Raw genomic sequence first — 24,735 nt, 5'->3', positions numbered from 1 at the left:
TTTTCACAGGGACAGACTGAGAGAAGGATATTGATAATGGAGAAGAGTTTTTGAAGTATTGCCAAACATTTCAGGTGAATGTGAAAGGTTTATTTATGCAAGTGGCCATATCAAGACGAGTGTCCCGATTTGGGGACACAGTGTGCCTGGGTAACTGCGAACACATGGGAGTGTGGGCTGGTTTCATATGGATTACTCAGAAAGTTGGAATCTTTGCATAATGGGCCAAGATTTTTGGCCTTAGTGGGTGAGTCTTTGACCACTAGGTACGACATCACTGGAACATATGTCTCAGCAGTGTGATTAGCTTCAGGAATCTTGGACGGCACCTGTTACATGGCTCAGGGGTGAGACTTTACGGAGTCACTAAATCAACGGGAGGTTGTTCTATATATGCAGTTACGGAAATAGATTCCATGGTGACGTCGTTAAGATCGGACAGGGACATCATGATAGTTGTCCCTGTGTTTACAGTTGGTTTGAAATTCTCAACTGGATAAAAGCATCTAATAGAGCTCTCGCTCGAGTCAGAGGAACTCTGTCTTTATGGAGACGAGTTTCCTGAGTACACTTGAGTGGCGTACGTTTGAGGCGCTCAATGAGTTGCAGCGTTTCCACTTTAGACGGCATGTCCGTTTTAAGTGTATAGCTTATTGATTTCTACTTGTGCATGCAATTCAACAAATATTAGCAAAGCTAACAATCAAGATTAAAGACCCTCACAGATAATGATGGACACTCGCTCGTCACAAGGTGAAGCAGTAACAAGTATTGAATGTATGCCGATGTAGGAGTGAAAGAAGCTCACCGCTGTGAAGGGATATTACCGGGCTAGCATCAGCCAACCCAGCCAAGACAGCCACAGACAGCCCTTGACCAAATATCGCTTACGCAAAAAGCGCGAGGCCGGTAAGTAAATAGAATTGTAGGTAAAGGTAGGCGGAGCTGAAGGCACACAGAAGAAAATCCAGCAAACACTTAGAAATGCACAAGAAACGTAAGTTTAACTCCACCAGTTCTTCAGATTTCTTACGTTAGCAGCATTCAGTGAAGGTTTGTACCGTGCAATCTCTGTTCATTGAGTGCCAGAGTATTTCTATGCTTTATAGGTTCCCCTGCAGGATTAGATACCTGCTGTGTGGATCGATTTGAATCTAAGTGAGTGATGTATCAAAATGGCAAGTACTCTATTGTAGGTGGATGAACCTGCATACCACTGGTTGGTACCACAAGAGGCAGCAGGGCTCCATCGCAATTTCATATTGTGGTGCATCTCCTGCAGGAAGGCAACATTTACGTTATGGCGTTGCATATATATCTTTCTGGCTTTAACTGGATTATCAAGCCTTCGTATGTTCCAGGTTAAACCCTCCAATTACTGCATAGTATTTTAAATCATGAAATTGTCTGGTACTCTGATGTGTTTAATGTGCATCTGGTGGATGTGGCCTCTAGGACCCTGGGTCATGCGGATTACCTTATAATCGTGTGCCCCCTACTGTGTATTAGAACATATACAATACTTGTCAATGAACAACTCCCTACATCCTCCACTGTGACACCCCAACTATCAGTGTGAATCCTAACAGCTCCCAGTACCCCAATTGCACTGGGAGACTGTGGGTGGCTAGCCCTGGGGAAACTCGCTAGCAGCCTGTGCTAAGCGTCAGTTGTGCTCGATAGTCATCTGTGCTAGGTAAACTTCTTCCAATAGTGAAACTGACCCTTTCCACAGAGGGAATAGTCTGGTGAAAGGGTGTTGCCTAGAGATTTAGTCAACTGAGAGGTCGGGCTGAACCAATGTGGTCTTCAGTAAATTGCAGTGTGTCCACGAGTGTCATAAAAATGTGAGTCTTGTTGTTGTAGACAACCCTCCGGTCTGGCTGGAAAAAGCATAGAGTATTGGACGCTTTGCTCCTGCAGGATCCTCCGCATCACCATCATAACTTCTGCTCATGGCATTCCCCGACTGATCATAATTGGGGACAAATCATCATTTTGGATGATTGAAACTGCAGGTGTGCCTTCGCTCTAGCCGCTGACAGTTAAGCACCAAGGTGATTATGGGTCAGGGAGGTTGCCTCAGTGCTGGCCGTGGGCCCAGCGCTCTGTGTGAGTATTCTATCAGAAAATGGCTCGATAGCACTAGCTGGTCTAGGAGTGTCGGGAGCATCTTTTCCAAGAATGTCTCGATGGAGCAGGTCAGAGTGGATTCAGGGAGGACAATTATCCGTAGATTTTTCTATCTGGACTGGTTCTCCAAATCAGTATTCTTAGCCTTGATAGAATCCAGGTTCTTTTTCAGTGTAGTGAGGTCTTTTTGTAGTTGCTGTGCCGTATTCTCCACAATATCCACTCTGCTTTCCACCTCTGACATTCTGGAGCAAAGTTGCTCTACTTTGGTGTTAGAGCAGTCCATTTTAGACGTCAGATTGTTGAGTTTCTGGTAAATGGTGCTCATACTCTGCTGCAACTGCAGCAAGATATGCAGCGTTTGGTCAGGGTGCGAGTCTTGTGTTGCAATTGACTCAGGATGGGAATAGTTCACTGCCAGGAATTCCAGCCCGGTCGTCGAGCTTCATAGCAAACGCCTCAATGTTAGCTTGCTTCTTGGAGGCTTCACCTTTGCCGGCCATAATTTGTGTGCCTCGATTACAGCTTTGTGCAGCAATCATCTCAGAAATTGTATATAGTCTACCAGAAGTACCTTTATTTGCTGAGGCCAGCTACAGACAATTGCCTTTGCAGAGGAGGGTTAAATATGGATCAGCAGTACAGTTGAGCCATCCCGACTCTAAGCTTAGGAGCATCTCTTTAAGTGATATAAGGGGGGGGGGAATATCCCTCCCAGCAGCGCGTTTGATTATAGAAGGGCTTGCAGCACCCTGCTGTCAGCAGATACCTCTTCACAACGTTGCACTCCCACAACGATGGGTGAGAGGAGACACTTGCAGCAGACACTGTCGGAAATTACAATTACTCTCACCTCAATAAATGTTGCTCTGAATTTAGATCATCTGGTACACTGAGGAAATATCTACTCTATGTTCATCGGTAGTTAGTTTGGAAAGAGTTAGTCCATGCCATATATAGTCCTTAATCTTTCTCTGAAAGGGTTCCTAATGTGTCAGGTCTCTTCCCTCGCAAACGTTCCCACTCCTGCATGAAGCAAAACTTCGAAAGACTCCATTACTGGAAAGTGGTGTTGACCTCCTGTCAGCATATTAGAGGGATGGACTTTTTCAAGTTATGCAGACTACTACAGCATTGGCTCTTGAGTGACCATTTGGTGTACTATTCCATTATTTGCAAGAAGTCAGAAGTGTGGTTTTCTTACCCACATTACAGGCCAGATATCGCCCTGATGAAGGACCCTGTGGAGTCTGAAATGCATTGGCTGTTGCTGTCTGCCGGATAATCTATTAAAACATGCCCACAGGGAAAGGAAAACAAAAAGTATATAACATTGTTTATTTAAATAAGTAACTTTTTTCTTTTTAGATGTTTTGCTTTTGAATTGTGTGGATAAGTTGCAACAGTGTTATTTGCTATACGTGTGCAGCCATCACTTATAGTTTTGGCTACTTTCCATACTTGTGTAAGGGTGATTTGTTGGTGTGCACCAAAAGCACTGCGCTAACACATTTACTTTGTTTAAAATTACACTTCAAGATGTGGAGCAGACTCCTTTTCTGTTCTTTTACCCTATGTTGTTTGTAAAGGCTTCCTTTCTGTTTGGAAGGCTCACCATTCAATGAGGGGACCATCCATCTGAATCATCTGAAACCTGGATCCCAGGCAGATTCCATGGCTCCTTCTTTAAACTTGCTCCCACCTCCGATAAATTAAAATTCATAACTTATTCAAGGAAAGGGATGGTCTCCTGTGCTCTGCTCCTGAAGAACCTGTTGCTGGAGCCTCTGGTCTTAGCCAACGTTCTCACTAGAGCTCTCCTATCCACAGCAATTAAACTACTCGAATTTGCAGCCCACCCCCTGTTTTCATGACTTCCTTCAATCGTTTAATGCTTCAGGCTCTCTTCAGCAGTTTTCATCTTGTGAGAATCAAACAGTTTGTTGATGGATGCCCGTGAAAACCTTTGCCTGGCCTCGGCCACTAACAGTGTTGCTGGCCAGATTATGCTCGACCTAATTGAGGCACGCAACAATAGTGACCATAACTGCCTATACTGCTGGAGGTGGACAGTGGTGACACATCACTATTTTTTTATTTTATTTATATACAGGTAGTAACGATGCTCTTTTGATCACAAAGGAAAGTACAATAGATGAGAAATCAGAATTGACGGCAAGCAGTGAGCGTCTTACAATGGGATGAGTTTGAGTGGCATTCAGACCAGGTTGTGGAGCAGAGTAAATGGAACAGCCACCGCGGACAACACATGGGTGGACATACAATATTATTATAACATGCTAGTGGGCCTCAGATCACATAGATTAAGGACAACTAACAGACATTTTGAAGTTCAAGAGGACGATATGGCCAGCTGTGTAAGGGATGTGACCAGGATGAAGTGCTAGAGTGGAGGCAAAGAAAGTGAGGTTGAGAGGCAGGTTAGAGGCAAGGGAAACATTTTAACTAGAAGGCAGATCATTAGCCTAGTTCCTCTCCATCCTATCCGGATGGCTTGCATCTCCCTGCAGTCCCCCACACAAATCTTTTCTCTGGCACAGCAGGCCATGCCCAGTGGGCACATTGAGTGTGCAAACAAGACCTTTGGAAAAATCCCAGGTACAGCATCCAACGCAGGCCATGCCAAGATACCACTAGATCACTGGAAAAAAATGCACTAGTAAGTAGGGTTATAGCAACCTTCCATAATAAATTCACTGGAAAGGGTTGGGGGTGGAGTTGAGAAATTGCTGAAGGAACGTTAGGGTAGTGGGGCAAAAATAAAACAAAAATACAGGACTGCTACAGATAGCAAAGCTACCATAACTCTGCCAATGTCATGCACTGCTCATGACATCAGAAATGCATCTATCTATAGTCTATGTTGATGGAGCCCTTGGCTTTATGGTGAAGTAGGAGGGTAATGTTTGTATGCATCAAGACAGACCTAAACCAGCCATGGAGGTTTCGACGCTGCAGGGCTGTTGTGCGCTGCTTAATGGACAATTTGCCTAATACACCTCCCTCTGCTGAAAATGTCCCAAACGCTTCACTTCCCCTACATACCTTTACCCGTCCCGCACGTCCTCAGCGCGATTGCATACTTTCTTTATAAATGGTACAAGGTTAAAAGGAGCCCAAAATAGACCAGAGAGACAACGCACATACGTCCTCGTTTCCCCATCACAACAAGGTTTTCTGTTATTAAAAGGTGCTGGCAGTCCTGGTAACCAACCTAGTATAAATGTGCACTCCCCCCCCCCCCCCCCCCCCAAGTACAGAGCTGGACGAGAGTGGAAAGATAGGGATAGAGTTATGAATGGAGCGACAGCAGTATTCTTCAAATCAGGTTGTGCCCGACTCAATCATGCATGGGTCGGGCAAAAACCGGATTGGTGCATGCTCTACAGGAAAAAGAGTAAAACAAACTACTGCTGCATCCTTACACAAATCTGAAAGCATACACTATAAAGGATTATTTTGACCAAATGGCATCACCAACCTGCAGACAAACCTAAAAAAAGAGGCTGCCTACTTAAGGTTGAACACATAAGACATTAACATGTTCTGTGAAAGACATCACTTTAAAGCAGGGAACAAAGTCTGACTATTACAATGGGTATAGTTATACCCCTAGTCCTAACACGAAGGCGACATCAAAATAGATAAGATAGAGAGACAGCAAAGTTTCTGCACGCCTACTGAGCTTACACAAGTGCCTCAACCCAGCACACAGTGGAACACATTCAAATTCAAGCCAGTGTCCACTACAACATGGTCCTGTGGATTCCATCAGACCGAATTTTCTACATTGTACTCTCTGGGCCTGCATCAGTGCCCCATATCCCCTAAAAGGCTCCCAGGTTTGCTAGACTTGAATCAGAGAGGCCCCTTCTAGAGGTTTGGTGGGATTAGAGAGCCAGTTACCCCGATGCAAGGGGAGCCTGCCAGGAACACCTTTTTGTCTTGACTATTAACACAATACGAAATGTTCAGTAGAGTAGTGGTGCAGATTAATGTTTTCTTGTAGAGGAGTGTGACCCATTTACAGAGACACCATCACAAGAATTATTTTAGCTATGTACTTTAATTACTATTGCGACGCCCTCTGCTTAAAAAAACAAACATATAACCAGGGCCAAGTTGTTTAGATTAACTCTCATATAATTTCCTTTATGCACTTTTTGGGGGTGGGGTGGCATTCTCCAAAAGTTCTAGAATGTTAGAAGCGCTCACTGCACAGCATACCATGCTAATATTTAATATGGAGGTCATTTACCCCTTTTTTTTAGACAAGTGCAGTACCAGCTAGGAAAGTATAGTCGATCCACATCTTCGCCCTACTGAAAATATTGTAATAGATCCCTGTTCCTATTGGGTTTACATTAAATGAGAGACCCCACCCTCTCTTTGGCACTTCTGCTTTTATGTCAAAGCCAATAGTCTCAGAAGCACCATAGTCACTGGGCAAGTGTCCACGGAGCCACTGCCTCGACTCAACCCTCCAGTGTTCATAGAGTTTTCGGCCAGTCAATGATACTGCCAGCTCCCTGTAGCTCTCCAACTCGGAGGCAAAGTGCACAAGCCCATATCTACCAGATGCACACTCAAGTAGCCATACATTTCTGTTTACAATATCAGTTTAGATTGTTCAGTCTCCCGGAATATAAATGAAGGTAGGCAAATCATTCTATTGGCAATTAGAAACCAAAAAGTACATTTTGAAGGAAAAGAAAAACAACAACCTGCTAGGAAACGTCTGTTCATGAAAGCCACAGAGTAAAGTTGGACAAGACCTGAGGTTAAAGTATGAAGCATGCCACAATTTCCTGTAGATGTTTTTCTGCTGAAAGCCACAACTCAAAGGTGACCCTTGTTCCACTTGCATAGGTTTTGCACACCAACCCACAACAAAAGAGATTGTTCGGAAAGACTGCACAAAATGAGCACCCTGTCATGCAGTTATCGAAAAAAGGTCCCTTTTTAGTACGGGCTATTACGTGTCGCTTGCATTAGAGCACAGAAAGGGAGGAATGACACATGAGAGACACAGTCTGTAGGTGTTGTTTGGTTATGTGCCCACCCATTGCCTGCTTATGGCCATGCTAATCCATATGGCCATTCCCACCCGTTCCTGCCGCTGTCCTATATAAGGGTGTAAATGTAGGCGACCACAGGTGGCATGCTTTCGGCTATAGACTTATTGAGCAAATAAAAGAAAACCCTATTTCTAAAGGGATCTATGTGATTATCTCGAAGAAAAAAAAAAAAAAGCTGAAAATACCGATTTTTATTTTTTGCACATTTCCACGCAATTATATATGGGGAGAGACCCCTGCACCCACATACATTATTACCCGAACCCACCCCCACATATAATTGCGTGGAAAAGCGCAGTAAAAGATTCAGCATTTTCAGCCTCAGTATTTATGGCTGCCAAATGATGGGACGATACCATTCTAAGATGTGTTTCCCTGCCTCAACTAATACTAAGGAAACTTTCAGGATGTCAGTCCACCGTCCTGTGTCCAAAACCTATTTCCAGCCCGTTACACTGTAAACTTAAATAAGAAAGAGGGGTGGTCTTCTTGGTCCTGAAGAATGGCTCCCTACTTCTGGACGACAATCCAAAGTTCAGCTTTGGGTGTTGCACGTATAACATCCTTCTCAAAGGATACACATCAAAAGTCTCAAAAGACTTCTTGGGTTGGGATTCCAGCTAGGCGTATTAAACAAGAGTTTATTTGTTTGTTTATTCACTTTTTATGTGCACCAGACCCAAAGGTAACAGGGCGTAGCAGTACGAAAATGCAAGGCTTACATGGTTACACAATATATAAAATATATAATATACGGCTTATGTGGTTACAACAATATACAATGTACAAATATACAAGTTACAAAGTGTTACACTGCGTATATCACTGAGACTTACAAGTAGATTGGATTACGCATGAACTTCAAGCAGTAGCGCAGAGTTAGATGAGAATATGAGTAGGAGTAGGTTGGTCCAGCAACGGACACAGTCTAAAGGGTAGGAGGATAGGGGTCAGTAGAGGTAATATGTTTTATAACATTTTTTCTGAAGTGTAGGTAGGGTTGGTCAACTCTCAGGTCTTGTGGCAGTAGGTTCCATAATTTAGCAGACTTCACTGGGAAGCTATTACCACCAATAATGGTAAGCCTGTATCTGGGTATAGCCAGTCAGTTAACATTGCCAACTCTAGTTGGTCTGAGAGAGATTCTTCTATGAAGTTTATCTGTAAGGTAGCTAGGGGCAGAGTTATTTAGAGCTTTGTGAGTCAGTGACAACGTCTTTAGCTGTATTTTATTACCAGTAGACAGCCATTTATGTTGGCGTCTAAAGGAGGAGATAGTTCTTTTGTTTATGCCAAGTGCTGCTCTCAAGGCATTATTTTGTAGTGTGTGGAGCTTCCGGATGGTAGTTTTATTAGCACCACTATATAAGGCATTACAATAATCAATTCTAGAGAGAATTAAGGCTCTGGCCAGGATCAAGCAGCTGTCGTCAGAGAGGAATGGCTTACCAGCTCTTAACAACTTGCAGGTTTAGGCCATGGTGGAGGTCAGGGATTGTATCTGTTTATCAAAGGACAGTGTGGAAACCAAATAGAAACCAAGGGTTTTTACTTCCTTGGAGACTTTGATGGTATTCCCGTCGATATTGAATGAAGAAAATTCCTGGCCTAGTTTATTAATGTTGGCCTGTGTACCCATGATTATCAACTCACTCTTATCATCGTTCAAGCATAGGCAATGAGTGGCCATCCATGCCTGGATGATAAGATATACCTTATTCACCAACGCTGTGTCCTTGCTATGATTCCCCAGAAAGCGGGAGGAGAATCTGTGTATCATCTGCGTAATTAGTGTAGGTGATACCCAGAAGGTCCAGATCATCAAACAGGGGTTTGGTGAAGATGGTGTAGAGAGTTGGAGAGACACAGTACCTTTACAGTGTTTGGGGGATGACTCTTTCCTCCCACCCCAGACCTTTCTCAGGTTTCTCAGTGTTTTTTCCAATTACCAGGACAAGTGTCTTTCTTCTCCTGATCTTTATCAGGCTTTTCACAATGCCAAATGAATGACTCCCTTCTCTTGGCTTCTTTCACAACTTGTATTCATACCAGGGGGTATGGCTCCCTTCCCCTGGGCTTTCTCAAATTCTTCACAGTGACACAGTGTTCACAGACCATCTGGTTCGCTACCCTGCCAGGTACTGTGAATATGATTACGATTTTGCAGGTAGTTCATTATTGTGTGTAGGTCCCAGACCCTCCTTACCTCTTCTCGTTTCTGAGCACTTATACATGGTTCACTATCCTGCCAGGTATTCTCCTTGTTGGGTCCCAGACCCTCCTTATTGGTTTCTTTCTTCCTCTGGTCCCAGACCCCTTTGGTATGGTTTCACTGCCTTTCGGAAGCCCCTACAACCGTTCCAGTCTTCCCACCCTCTTCCGGGCACTCACCAGTGTCTTGCGGTTATCTGTGGGCTTCAGCTCCCTCTCTGGTGTCTTCTAATCGTTCCAGGCACTGCGGCTGTTCTGCAGCGGTTCCCTGCTGCTTTCTGGCCTCTTCTAATCGTTTCAGGGACTGCAGCAGCTCCCTGCTGTTGGGCTGCATGGCCAAGGTGGTTAACTCTTTCCAGGTTGGTTGTTCCACCTTGCGTCTCCTGCTCCAGCCTCTGAGGCAAACCTTCCGGGGATGCCACTGCAGACTGGCATCTTTCCCCCCCTCTGCTGCTTCTTCCTTCCTCGCACATGATTTGAATCTTGCGGTCCCTTTAGGGAGGGCCCCTCTCCGTATTTGAATTTCCCTCTTCCATTTCAGCTGAGCCTTGGCCAATATAAAGTCTTTTAAGATTAGACCACTCAGTATGGTTTATGGATGTGCTTTAGGCTTAAGCACTTCTCAAGATCAGTACTGACACGAGTAAGAACTCCCAGTGAGTCAGTTGGTCTCGTCCTTGCCTCAGTACATAAAGGAGCCCACACTCTTCCTCATCCCAGTACTTCCTACCTTACTGGTTTTAAGGAAACACACAGGAGCACTGTGTAGACAAGGGGCCAAATCTGTCCCTCATACCCCCCTGCATGACTGTCGTCACGAAGACAGAGAAACGATAGATGTGCCTTGCTCTTAGGCCCATTACCGCAATCATCGATGTATCGCAAGCGTGAAAAACGGTACCCTCTTCGACAACTATTCAGACCATACCCAATTGATGATTTGGAAGACATGGAGTTGACATCAATTGGTCAGGTCGACTGACTGGAGAACCTGAAACCAATAACATCATCGCCGACATTACGACATAGCCGCGCTTATACATGAAGTACATATCCATCCATTCATTCATGAAGCTTCGCAGACCTGCACTAGTTTATTGCACATAGGCACCAAGCAAATGCTTATGATCTACTTAGACAGAGGATGAAGACATATACATATTTCTATATTCATATAATTTGCCAAAGCTGAAACCGAAAGATGCAGAAGAATTTGTATACATAGCTTGTATTTGCTTAAACTGCTACCAACATGGAGAAGCAATAAGGGACACTATAGGTGTTATAGGCCTCTGAAACTAACAAGAAAGGAGAGACAGATTCTGACTACAGACAAGCTGACCTGATCGCAGCAGCTCGAGGCGAGCAGAAACAGGACACCCAGCCAAGGACGAAGGGGAAGCAGGAAAATTCCAGCTACTGAGATAGTGGGCCACCTGCAAAAAGTCAGGCTAAAATCCTCATTATTATAGACGAGAGGGATTCATTTCGTTGTTTCAACACAGGTGACCCGGACAGAGAAGACCGTTCCCAGAGAAAAGAAGATAGAATTGTTGCCTACGTTTGGTTAACTGAATGCACTCTCATAGGCTTGTGCGATCAGAGAATAGCAACATTAGAGAGCGCTTCGCACCTCCATGTTCTCTCTCATTCCCTTGAAGGGGTACATTCAGTCTGAGAACCGTCTGGGCTCCTGGTGTTGGGGGGACACACTTGGTCCAATCATGTGTTGCAAGGGTCAATGGTCTTTCGACGACCCTGCAACATTGTGGATGGGTGCTCTTAGAGATGGTTCTAGGAGGGGCCACTGGACATGGCCAGCCAATCCCTAAACTAACCTATTTTATGATTATCTTGCCCAAACTGAACAATACAAATGTTCAGTAGGTTTCCAGGAGGGAGCCTGTATTTGTGATGTCACACCAGAATAAAACCGAGTGGCATATGCTTAGAACTTAGATGGCATCTTGGATTGCATCCTTCCTGGAAGTCAGATCGATGAGTCTTCTGAGACACAGCAAGAGCCCCACCTGTGTCCATTACCTGCGGTGCACCTCAAGGATCATGTGTTTCCCCTTCACTTCACAAAAAATTTCAAACCTTTATTCGACCTCCTGGGCACGATCGGCATAACCTACATCAACAATGCTGACGACACCCACATGCTCCTCCCCTTGTCAGGCTCCCAGTACGAAGACTCCCTCATCATGAACAAAATTTACTCCACAATCCAGACCTGGATGGCCACTGACCACCTGTGCTTAAATGACAACAAGACGGAGCTCTTGCTAGTAGGTTGCCCTGCCATACTCAAGAAACCCAGCGCCCATTTCACCTCCTTCACCATAGATGGAATTCAGATACCAGTCTCCTCCGCTGTAAAAAACACTGGGTGTCCACTTGGATGCCACCCTCTCGCTTACCAAACAAGTGAACTCGATCGCCTCCTCGTCAGCCTACACAGCTAAACTTATCAACCCAGCCAGACATTTCCGCTCACTTGACAGTTGCCCATCACCCAAGCAATCATCGGAGCGAGACTGGATTACTATAATGTCCTCTTTGCGGGAAGCTCTAAACAGAACCTTAACAAATTACAGGTAATCCAAAATAATGCTCTGCGAGCAGCCCTGTTCATCCCTAAAAGAGACCACACCATAGCTGCTATGAAAAAAGCTCAAAGGATTATCTTCAAAACTTGGTCAATTACTCACAAATGCCTATACGGCCCCTCAATACCTGTCCCAGAAATTAATGAGAGCCAAGTCCACCAGATTAGTAAGGTCTATTCATGCCCATCGCCTGGCCCTACCAAAGGTGAAAAGAGCAAGAGGAGGAGGGTTCAACTTCCCCAGAGTAGCAGTGAAGCATCGGAGCGCCCTACCACCTGTCCTAAGGGCAGAGACTTCCTATTTGCCTTTCCGAAAGGCTCTAAAAACCTGGCTATTTGCTTATGGTGGACCAGAATGTAGCTGCAAAGTAACATATATAGTTGATTGGTATGCTTGTAGGATTTGTTGTAGCAAAGATCACACCGCCAGTTGGCATCTTGATGTAACCGGATTGCAACAGTGCCCTGATGCCCTTAGGCGCTTTACAAATGAAATAAATAAGTACACAGACTTGCCCCATCCTACATATCGGATCATCTCAGTCCCTACTCTCCCTACAGTCATCCTCAGCTTACCTCCTTGCCACCTCTCGTGCCCCTTGCGTTCTCTCTCCTTTCGGCTCGCTCTCCTTGTTCCTTTAATATGGAATGATCTTCCTCTCTGCCCCACACTGACTCGATCACTATTTAAATCCAACTTCTTATCTGTCCTTTCTGAACAACCGCTTTCACAGCATTCTACACAACCACATCTCCCTACTCTGCTCTCTTCTTACAACTCTATGATAACCCCACAGCACTTATCCCTCACCCCATCATCCAAAACTTAGCACTTCCTCCACTATCCTGTTCCTATATCATGCTCTACTGTCCTCGTCCCAAGTTCATGTTTGTACTTCTCCTGCATTATCTGATATTATCCACATCCTCTCACCCATTGTTAAGCGTATGCATTTTTGTGCCAGAAAGTATTGCTTTCCCCGTCACATCCATAAATAAATTTTAAAAAATGATTGATGGTCAATCTGTGGTATAGATCTATTGTAAACCCTCCCTAGGTTCCCATTATTTATCTTAACCTAGCTCGTTTCCATGTTGCCCAATCCACCACCTGGTGCTCATTCATGTAGACCCCAAAGTGCAAGATTCCTAAATAATTAGGAGGGGTGGTTAGCTACAGAAAAAAAGACAAAATTAAATATCAGGTTTGTACAGAAGCGTTCATGCTGCTGTTTGTCATTTGGTTATCATCTAAACTTTGACAAGTGGTAAAAACAAATGTAATAGCAAAGAAATACATTTAAGACAATAGATTATCAGCAAGATATAAAATAAAATATTAAAACCTTAAATACATATCAAGTTGATCAAATGTATTACATAAGAAAAATGTGCTGGCGGTAGTTTTAACAGCAATTCATTTGACTTGCAAAGATCTCAGATAACCTGCAATGGCTCATGAAGTTGTGCGACCGGCTAAACAAAGCTGCCAAAACACTTTGTTGAAATCTACAGTACAATATGAGATAAACGATTAAAATGAAATTCTCGTTTCTTTGAAACTGCTACAGAGCAACATAAGTGTTATAAGGTTTCCAGTTCAAACGGAGTATTGCAAAAACAGCAAATTGTGATTTGTGCAGCTATAGGATTATAGCGAAAGAATTTCTCTTGTAGGAATTAGATTCCAATGAAAGCAAATAAATGTGTCGGATGAAGGGGTGGGGATAAATGGTTAAGAAGGGTGCAATCATTTTGGCAGCTTTATAATCTAATTTTAAGTGATTTAGCGAAACGTAGGAATGTATTGTATTAATTGTGGTTGCCCAATCATGTTTATAGAGTTTTTCTTTTACATTATCTGGATTTGTTAATTAATCCCTACCTAAATCTGAGAGTGTGGATAAGCATCCTTCTGTGAAAAGGCTTAAATAACTTAAATGGCTGACACGTTTGTTATAATGTCTTTCAGATCTGTATAAAGACAAGAACTTATTCTGAAGGACATGATTGTGTAATAAAGAGACAAATGTGTCCATAACGCTCTGGTTCTTAAGGAGTAAAAGCCAAGGTCTTATAGCATAATAGCAAATGGAGCGCTATTAGGAACACGAAATATACGTCTCCAGAGGTTAGCCTCAATCTGAGGGAGTAAATCAAGAACCCAGATAGGCAATATTTCTATGCCATTTGAGAGTTTGGGAATTATTTTCCCATCATAAAATTTTACGACTGGGATCATAGAGTATCTCCCATACTTGGAGTCGACACGTAGTAGCTGGTTGCCCATATCTGCTGCACGAGAAATCAGACATTATCTTAGTGCCATCTTAGATTCTCGTACAGAAATCGGGAATCCTAAGTATTTTGTCATACGGTCTAATACTATCATTACCAACATACAGCGACATTTTTCATTAGCTTGTTGGATTTGATTACGCAGCGCATAACTTTAGTCTGGACCGAATTTACTTGGAGTCTGTGAGGTACTGCAAACTCGACAAAGACTTTAAGTAAACGCTGTAATCCTACTGGAGTGGCGTCAAAGGCATGACTGATTTAGAAAAAGTGCCTATATCACACAAATATAGATTGAATAAGCATGCTGTAAGCATGCAGCCTTGCCTTACTCCTTTAGCGGTTTTAATTTCTTGGGACCGAATGCCAGCATGGTCTAATTGAATTTTTATATATTTGTGTTAGTGTGAAGGGCTATTAATAAACAAAAACCACCAGAAGGAATTCCCAATTTTTGCAACTTCGTCCATAGTTTGTATTGATCAACTGCATCGAAAGCGGCAGATAGATCTATCGCTGCCACAAATAAGGACTTTTTTCCTTGCTCCATACTTGGAATAAGAGTGTTTTTAGGATCAAGCCATTTAATGCTGTATAATGATTATTCCTTAATCCAGTTTGTCACTTTGAAATCAGGCCAGCTGCTGTTTGCCATGCTTCTAGATGTTTGAGCAATAGAGCTGAAAAGACTTTACCATCAGTATCTAAAATGGCTACTGGACGGTAGTTAACAGGATTAGAGCAAGAACCGCTCTTGTAATTTGGAATAATGTGGGCCGTGGACCAAGGGGAAGGAAGTAATTGGAGTTGTTACAATGTTGGTAAAGGTTATAGTTAGAATATGGGCCCAAGTTGCTGGGTCTCCTTTAAAAAGGATGTTGGTCAGATTACTGATGGGCTAGTACGTAAGGACCGATTCAAAATCAAAAGTTAGAATCCAATTATCATTGAGAGTGTATTGGAACACCAGTGGGGGTCTCTTGGTTATAGTTGGTCCAGCAAAAAAAAATGTGGAATGTGCAATCCACTAGAGCTCTGAAATTGAGACAGTTCTGAGTTTGGATGGGTGCGATTCAGATTATTGATTAGGGACCAGAAAGCGTGTGTATCTTTGTTGTGAAGGGCAGCATAGATTCTGCATCATGCTGCATAAGTGATGCTCTATGTCCTTTCAACCACAGATACCTATATTTAATGTGTTTAATTTTTAAGATGACATTTTTCTGTCGTCATTGGGCTGCGTTTTTAGGGCTTTGATCTCAGCTTGCATAGACCGTTTGCGCTGCACTATTTCAGTCATAAGAGTGAAGGTTTTGTGTTCAATTTTGAGTTATGGGGGCTCGATTTATTGTCAAAGTATAATATTTTTTGCACAAACTCTTCGAAGTTGAACAGTGCGAATGACTCAAATAGCCAATCAAATGGTGTGTGGGTAATGTAATGATGTGCTTTCTGATTGACTTTCTGCACTCGGGTTGCATTCCATCATAGGCGGTTACCCGCAGAATCATACAAAAATGACGACCTGGCAATTGTGATGACCAAAAATGCTGACTTTATTTTTTTTAAACCCCCTCCCCCCTTACACTATATATGTGTGGGGGGGGGTTTACAGTATAATATTAATATGGGGGGAGGCTGCGGGTGGGTCTCCCCTGGCATATATATGTGGTGTAGAGGGTTAAAAAAAAAGGTCTGCATTTTCGCCGTCGCAATAAACACATAGATCCGTTACCCACTTGGTTGATCGTCATTGAGTGTGTTATTATTGACAAATTTAATACTACTGAATCACAAGTAGTCAAGATAACTAAATCAAGTAAAGAAAAGCCTGATTTATGTACAGATGAACAACAGGGCCGAATAGCATCAGGTGTGCCGGGTACATTCAGAACTCTCAAGTTTCCCATGGCCAAGAAGGCCACACGAGTCCTGTGTTTCTCCTTATTCTGAGAATTGAACGGGTCTTTCCCCATTTGAAATTTAGGAAAACTACAAGTTCTAGAAGTTCACTCAAAAGCAGGACTCGGACTGGGTCGCTTTCTCGCGCATGGCCAAGGGAAACTTAAGAGAGCTGTTAATCATAACAACCAGTCTGTCAGGGCACTGCATTAAAGTAGTGTCTATGAACAGCCACGTGATATTACAAGACCAATCATATTGCTTCATTTTGACACCTATTTTTTTTCCAGATTACGCAACTAAAGTCTAAGAACGTCACTAACCTGTGTGGTCTCCGTTGTACCAGAGGGACTGCCTGTAGCCGCTTGGGCTACCAAAAGAGCCAGGCCTATATAACGTGGCCTCTCCATGGTCCCGGTGCCCGGCAATGCGGGCCTACCTAACCCTAACTAGAAACGAAAGACACCATACGTACGGCAACGCCCATCACACGGGGAACCGGCCCACCGATTCTCGCCGATTGGTGAGTGCCGCTTTCAAAAGCAAATATCAGAGCTCGTCTCTCATTGGCCGGGAAAAGAGAAGGGGCAGGCAGCACCGTGTGACATCAACTAGCATAGGAAACTGAAAGCACAACTCCCCCAAATAAATAGAAATGGAAGAAGCGGACTATTATGCAATTCGCTCTCGGTTTGAGATAAACCAGAAAGACAATTTGAGTAGGGAAAGGTTGTTGTGGGCACATTCGCATTACCTACTTTATTCCTCTCCAGGGGTAGAACTGGTCGGTTTTGCAGAATTCCAGCATGGCTCTGTAATTCTACCAAGAAGCCAGGTGTAGTAAACCGGGTGTATTCAAACGGCTGAACAGCATATTCATGTGCCTGTATCTACTCGGAGGAAGATTGAAAGACAACAGTAGGAAACGGTGTCTCAATAGTTTAAAACTGTTTAATAATTTAGCAATCGCTTTGTAATGAGAACATCAACGCGTTAACAACATTGTAGGGGAAAGAAGCCATAGCTGAGGAAGAGTTAAGAACTTTCTCAATTAGGGCTATGGCGTAGGAGAGTAAATCGAATGTTTGACGAAGGAAGGAGGGAGCAGTTCCGGATAAATGTCTGATCAGTAAAGTTTAGCCACGTAGGGTGGATTTGGTGTTATCTGAATAAGTCGGATCCTTGGATGCCAGTAAATGGAGGTTAGTGAATGCTTTTGGACCCTCTTACAGACGATGGAAAGTCAGTCAGAAAATGCCTTCTGAGCACCTCCTAAAGCAGTAAAACAAAGGAACAGAAGCAACGCGCACAAGACTCCCCCATCCTGTATCTTTAAAGAGCACCAGCTGACAGGTGAGGTCACGCCTACTTTTGTGCAACCTAACCCGCTGGCCAGACGTACCACCGCTTTGCGAAATCCGCCCTCTTCCCGGAGAAGCGCCGGAAAAAACCCCCTAATTTACCTATTTTCCTCTAAAGAACTCTAGATGTATACCTCAATAATTATATCTAAGTGTTTCATCTTTGGACTCCCGACCAAATGTTTGAGGAGAGCCATCGAAATGGGCGCAAAGTTAAGTTGTGATTTAAACCGGAGTTTCACTTACATCTCTTGTGCTGTTGCTATGGTCACGAGAAGAACGCTTACCACCTCTCAGCATCCGGTATTTATCCGGGAAGAGGGCGGATTTCGCAAAGCGGTTACGTCTGGCCAGCGGTTTACGTTGCGCAAAAGTAGATGTGACCTGTCAGCTGGTGCTCTTTAAAGATACAGAATGGGGAGGGGGGGGGGGAGACCGACCAAGAAGAATATAAACCCACGACTACATACTCAACCCGAGAAGATGGAGTATTGAGGCTCAAGCCTCGGTATCCCAAAAATCACCGCTGACGGATAAAAATCTGTCAGCAAGAAGAAGAACAAGTGCAGGGGAGACTGAGTCTTGTACGCGCTGCTTCTTTTCCTTTATTATTTTTGTTTTTTTACTTCTTTGGGAAGTGCTCAGAAGGCATTTTCTGACTGACTGATTTTCCATCGTCTGTAAGAGAGTCCAAGAGCAATCCCTAAATATTCGATGAACCCTCCTGTGCCATAGCCTATATGAGAAAGTTAACTCTTGCTCAGCTGTGGCTTATTCCCCTACATATTCCACTAAAGTACCACTTGCAGCCTCTCGAGGTCCGCAAGATTCTTGAGGCGCCAAGTGTAAATTATGCATTACCGGTCCGCTGCGCCCTGATGCCCGCTGGCTTTCGGCACGTAACAAACATATAGACCTAGAGTATACGTGATGGTTACCATTTTGTGTGTGTTTTTCATTTTGCTGCTTATTTTTCATTTGCTGTGCTGCTTTAATTCTTGCTTGTGAAGGCGAGCGTCCCCAGATAGCATGATCCTCCCCACAATGAGAGACAATAATGGACTCTCCCAAGATGGGAATAAGGCTAAGATAAAGTGCGGGTGAGCTTAATGGGAGTTTATATAAGTCAGAATAGGGCATGCAAAGGACTCTGCAAACTCCGAGAGCGCTCGGTCTGACAATAGCAAAGACAGGCGTATATATTTACAAAATGCGTCATAAGAACCTACACACTATAGGGGGCACAAGTTCGTGGGGATTGGGTGGCGATGACTAACTATAGGTGCAGCTGTGATGTGGGTTGCCGTGGTTGGTGGACGTCACTGGTTACCCACAAGGGCCGGGCCGGTCAGCTGGGCTCATCCGGGCGGTGTTGTTGTGCCAGCCGTGACCAGTGTCAGTGATGAATGTCTTTCTTGGCTTTCTGCCCTGCCACGCACACCGCATTCATTCAATATTGCAATATTATCTTCCCCGGTAAATCTTCCAATAGGTTATTCTACAGGTTAATGCAACACAGGAGGAATGCACCTAGAGTGGGGTCTTTGGGTGATACATCAATACATGGTTACCATCGTCCTGTTGACCGGGTATCATAGGTCGCGAGGTTGGGTCTCAGGGCAAGGGACGAGCTGTCCAAGTTATCATGTCCCGTTAGAAGTCATTATGAATGTGTCCCTGCAGTGTTGCTATAATATTGGGTGTCCTAATTTTACAGGGGCCATTAACCTGGGGTGAGCTGATGGGTCGTGGAGCCTAAGAAAGGGCGCCTTCGGGCCTGTGTTTATCGCCGGGGTTTACTGCTGGGTTGTAAATAATTCAGGTGGCTGGCTGCGGCCCTGGGAGCTGCGGGGGAACGTGAATGTTTGAAGCGGCTCCAGCCGAATTGGGGGAGGTGAAGCAGAGCAGCACAGGCCTCTGCTTTCCGTCTGGCAGGCTTCAATGGGGAGGATGGGGGAATGGCCTTGGATATGCCCACAATGGTATTTTCCTCGTGCGTTGCAGATTATGTGGAAGAGGCATAAACATTCATGTAATGTACAATACTCATTGAGTCTTTCCAAAGCTTATGTTTTCAACATTGTTAGTGCCTTTTATATGGCCATTTCAAATGTGTTACCTATACCCATTTTGCAATTGATAACTATATGTTAAGTATTTAACAACCACAACATTTTGTTACATTTCTATACATGCGCTGTAAGCGAGGTTTTAGTAAGGTTGGTGGAGCACGCAGGAACAGCTGGCCAATGAGACTGATGGCAGTGACACATGGTGAGCTTGGACATACATATTGTGCATTTTCGTGCACCATTTACATGAGCTCCCAATGGGGTTGAATTTGTCTTCCTTTTCACTCTAGCAGGATTAGTTCAGTTATCGCATGGGACCTTGGGGTGCATTCTTCTCGGCGAAACATATAACATGAAAACCCTGGGACACTTTTACAATTTGCGCATAGCTACGGGGATGTGGGTACTTCAACCAGAATGCCATATAAACACACATTCTGCCATCTTCATGGAGGTTACATGTTTTAGTCAAAAAGGTCATGGAGAGAAGAGTTTCATCACAGGTAGTTTGCTCATTAGTATTTGGGGGCTCCGCTTTTGTCGGGGGACCATTTTACAGTTCTTTTCCACCCCGGCCCTGCTGGCCGGGTCATACTGAGAACAGTGATACACTGCGGAAGGTGAATGTTACAGTGTTTGCATCTAGCACTAGCTCATGTCCGTCTGTTCGTGGGAACGGGCTCTCAGCGGATCTGCCAGGGAGCAGCGGCCGCAGGGACAAGTGAGACTCTCCAAGGGTGGGGGCCGCGCTGTGGTGCACAGGGCTCATGCCATTTTGATTTCACAAAATGGTTTCCAGGGCCTAGCGTAATACAGCACGTTTGGTCAATGTCTTCAGCCAGTGGTCCACCCGCCACCTGGGCCCTGGTGGCAGGGGGGAACCCCCGACGAGCCATGGACTTCACAAGGGGGAGAGGCTGCAGGGGAGGGGGGTCTCTTGGACCAATCCTCCCATACATTTCCCCCCTTTCGTTACTCAAGTAACAAATACTGTAACTCCCTCAACCTCTTGCGTTCCTCTTCCTCAGCTACAGCCTCATCCCATGCGGGTGTGCCTTTTTTCTGGGCATCCATGCCCTACACACTCCTCGCAGGCTTTCTCCCCTCCTAGCATACTCGTCCGGGGTGCAGGTCAGATATATACAACCTTCATCCTCTTCCAAATCCACCCACACCTCCTCATACCATTCAAGTACACGGGGCTCTTTAATTGTAGTGTGCCACAGCCTGTCTACTACATCTCCGCTGTGGTACCTGGGCACCATCTGGAATCTTGGTGTGTTTTCTGTTCCTGTTTGTACCTCTACTTCCTGCATATGTTATATCGTACCGCAAGCGTTGCCCATTGTCACCATCATCATTGCACCGTTTGGTACTGCGTTTGCACAACATCGAAGGCCCACCTGGCACATACAAAAAATAAAAAGGAGGAACACTACTGTCGGGATCAAAAATTTAACAGTCATTCCCAGCCATGATGGGACAGAGGAGAAGATGCTGTCGAACCATGTGCTTGCTTCTGCTCCACCTTCCATTTTCATTCTTTCTCCTAGGTTATGCACGGCTTCGATCACGTGGGATAAGGAACCATTATCTGCGTCTTCGGAAGGTACAAAAGTGCAGCAGGCACTTCTAATTTTTCAGCAAACACCTCCGTCCATCGCTGTTAACTGGTCTAAGACATACCTATTTTGCATGGTCTTTAGTCGCAGTGCCCGCAGTTCCACTTTTATTACGTTAAATCCTTCTTCAGTGTCATTCGCCAGCTGGATCAGCTCCCAGCGTGTAATTTGGAGCCATTTTGCATTTGCTCGTGCCTGGATGCTGGGGATGAGTGAGGCAAAGAAAGTCTCTGCAGAGCTGAATAATCGATATCTGTCCGGGATCTGTGCCAGTAGCTCTGAGGATGCTTTTGATATGTAGTTCAATGATCGTCTGTTTCGTGACAGCATCTCCCCCTTATTACCGGAAGACAGGACGTATACTTGTGATTCTGCGGTTGGTTGGGCCTCATTCTGCTGAGGGGTCTCTCGCATTTTCTTGCTCCCATCAATGTGGCTTTCCGGTATCACCATTAGTGCGGAATGTAGGGTGGCCAATGAGCAGCTGCCACTCCAGGATTGTGGGAGGTGCAGGTATGCCTGGTTGCCACATACCCAATAAGTGTCCATGAGGGCCGCTGTTCCTTTTCTCATATCCGGGATGGTGAGGTTCTTGTTGCAATTTTTGTTTACCCCCATGATAGCTTTCCCGTCTCCCTTGAAACACAGTTCATAGTTTATTTCTTTCTGTAACTTGAAGGGCTTTTCAATGGCCGTCACCCAAGTCAATTTCGAGATGTGCTCCTTCCATACTGGTGTGCATGTTTTCTCTATCCACTGCAGTTTCTCTGGTGCCACACCTCGCAGCGCTTCAGCTTTGCACATTATTTCTTCATTTTTCCACTTATTTTCTGAAAATAATGTCCCTTGTATTATAAAGAATGGTTCTTCCAAACATATCACTCCTTCTGCTTTCGGATAACAAGTCTTCTCATTCTGCAGCATTTTAAAAGTTACTTTGTGTGCCTGGAAGGTGTTCTTAATTCTGCACAACGTGAGATGAAGGTGTCACTGCCGCCGGCGACTGGCGTTTGTGGTGAAGGTGGAAACAGGGACGCCATTGAAGTGTTCCGTTACGTTCCTTCTCCGTCTACCAGACACGGTCTAGTTGTTTCCAAGATGGCCGCCGCCGTTTGTTTATCTCACTCGGCTGCCGGCGGCTCGGCGCGTTGCAACTGAGTTCATTCTCGCCCCGTTGCTTGCGCTAGTTTTTCCCTCTTTCTTGTCCTGCTATTTACGCCTCGTTTCAGCGTCTGTTTTCCTCCTCCTCCCGTTTCCGCTAGGCTCTCCCCTTTCTCTTTGTTCCCGCTTGTCTTCTCCCTTGTTTTTTTTTCCCGTGCTGTTTCCCTGCTGCCATTCTTCGCTCTTGGATTCTCTCAGACTCCCGGATTCTCCCGTTCTCGCTTGTCCTCCACCCTGAGGGGTACTTACCTGTATCCCGCTTCCTCCAACTAACGGTCTGCAGAGACACGCCGACCTCACTGTTCCTGGGTATCGGCGGAGGACCAATTCAACCTACTACAGATCAGACGACTTCCATAGCCTTCACGACTACCTCGGATCCAGGGTTTTTTTGCCATCCAGTGGCTTTTTCCCCTCTGGCTGTCGCGGTGGGGAGTCACCGTGGGTTTTCTCTGTCTTGGAGTCACGGTGGCTTCCTTCCGAGGTAGACCTTATCTTCAAAAAAAGAAGAAGCCTTACATAGGACTTACCCGCCGGAAGAAACTGGACTATTCAGGTGAGGAGGAGGTGATTGGGGAATGTTATAACTCGAGTGAAGACAAAGACATAGCTGATCATCTAGCGGGTCCCGTAGCCCATAGAGCCAGTCTTGATAGAAGGAGACATTGGGCATTCACAATAGGCAACTCTTTTGGCAGCAATACTTTGGGTGTACCTGAAGCATGGGGAATGAGGGAGCAGACATAACAGCTCTCATTTGTTGTTTGCTTAGCAGTTGCACTCATGTCTGCATACCATTTATTTGTCTGGTGGGGGTGTCGTGGGTCTTCCATCTTGTCGAGTCCCAACCCGTAATACTCGTATTTCCTCCTTCCCGCCTCCCTTTTCCTCCTATTATTTCTAAGATATCTCCCAGCTTCATGGGCGAGGGACAGTGTAGGCCCCCCTTTCTCCACTCCGCCCCCCTTTCCCCATTCATTGTATAATGCTTTGTATCTCACTGTCATCTCATCATTCTCTTTCTTTATACTATCAAGCAGTGTTTTCTGTTGTGGGGGTGGGCACGCTGGTGGGGGTGTTGTACAGCCATGATATAACAGAAGGGTTGCGATCATTTAAACTGTGGGCATTGTAATCAGATGCTTTTTGCGAGGAAGTTGTGCTGTTTCGCATTTTTTCCTGCAGTCTTTCATTTGGCGAGGTAGCGACATTGGGCGGTGTCGTGTAATATCCCCATACAAGTTTAGATCCGTCCCACACCAAAAAATCACCTTCTTTAGTATTTACAGTTGTGGTTTGATTTGTCACATTAATCCCGTTATTCCCTCCCCCTCGTTCATCTCGATAGAGATTAACGCTATAAACCAATAAGTAACCAAGCCATACAGTATTGTAAAAAATAATGTAATGCATACAGACAACCCACACTCATATGAATATCTACATCTTTCAGCTAAAACTTCTCTATATCTAACCAATCTATCCGTTGCAGGCTGCCCGTTTGTTGCCGTGGTAGTTCCTGTTTGAGGTATAAAAGTGCATTAAGTGCATGCATGTAAACATTTTTGTTGGCACTGTATGTACCAGGAGGTCATAAAAGGGAGATGGGTGGGGTGGTGGGGAGGAGGGGAGTGGGAAATGCACAGAGAAGGGAGCAGACAATATATATTTTTGACACCGTTATTTTCACTTAAACACTTTTTTTTTTCTTTATTGCGATCAATAACCTGTAATAGAATTCTTTCGTTAACAGTTTTATCTATCAGTTACACTCCTCCATTCATTTGTTCACGTTCACTCATCATTTTCATTACTTTTGTTTGATGTTGTCTGTGCCTCCCCATCCACCTCTTCCTGTACACTATTATATGCCTTTCGCACATCTGTCAAATGTATCCAATATTTGAGCCCCTTTACTTTTACAGCTGTAGGTTTACAAAATACCACTTCGTACGGCCCATGGAACCTTGGGGCATTCCACCGGTGCAGAAAGCTCCGTACATAAATGAACTCTCATGGCATTAATTGTACCTGTGTTTCAGGTTCCGCAAGGGACACCGTTGTGTTCCCTTCTTCCCTTGTGAATGGTGGTGAGAGCTGCCTTGTTTGCTTAGCAGTTGCACTCATGTCTGCATACCATTTATTTGTCTGGTGGGGGTGTCGTGGGTCTTCCATTTTGTCGAGTCCCAACCCGTAATACTCGTATTTCCTCCTTCCCGCCTCCCTTTTCCTCCTATTATTTCTAAGATATCTCCCAGCTTCATG

The 24,735-nt window shown here is 44.7% G+C and overlaps 1 protein-coding gene across 2 annotated transcripts in view; it reads right to left on the bottom strand.

Annotated features, from left to right (window-relative positions):
- Positions 1–17,984, bottom strand: part of WBP1L (WW domain binding protein 1 like) — a 474,431-nt gene extending 456,447 nt beyond the window's left edge. The window contains exon 1 of one of the 2 annotated variants that reach the window (XM_069611687.1): positions 17,862–17,984. In XM_069611687.1, the coding sequence (XP_069467788.1) occupies positions 17,862–17,915 (54 nt within the window). In that variant the 5' untranslated portion in view covers positions 17,916–17,984. Of the gene's footprint in view, positions 1–16,577; positions 16,868–17,861 lie in introns of those variants that run through there. The other variant, XM_069611686.1, reaches the window with a different exon arrangement.
- Between the last annotated feature and the right edge of the window lie 6,751 nt (positions 17,985–24,735).

The sequence above is a fragment of the Ambystoma mexicanum genome, chromosome 8 (genome assembly GCF_040938575.1).
Source record: "Ambystoma mexicanum isolate Mex_15411 chromosome 8, UKY_AmexF1_1, whole genome shotgun sequence".
Taxonomy (NCBI): domain Eukaryota; kingdom Metazoa; phylum Chordata; class Amphibia; order Caudata; family Ambystomatidae; genus Ambystoma; species Ambystoma mexicanum.
Note: the sequence above shows the minus strand (reverse complement) of the source record. Positions and strands in the feature narration are given on the sequence as shown.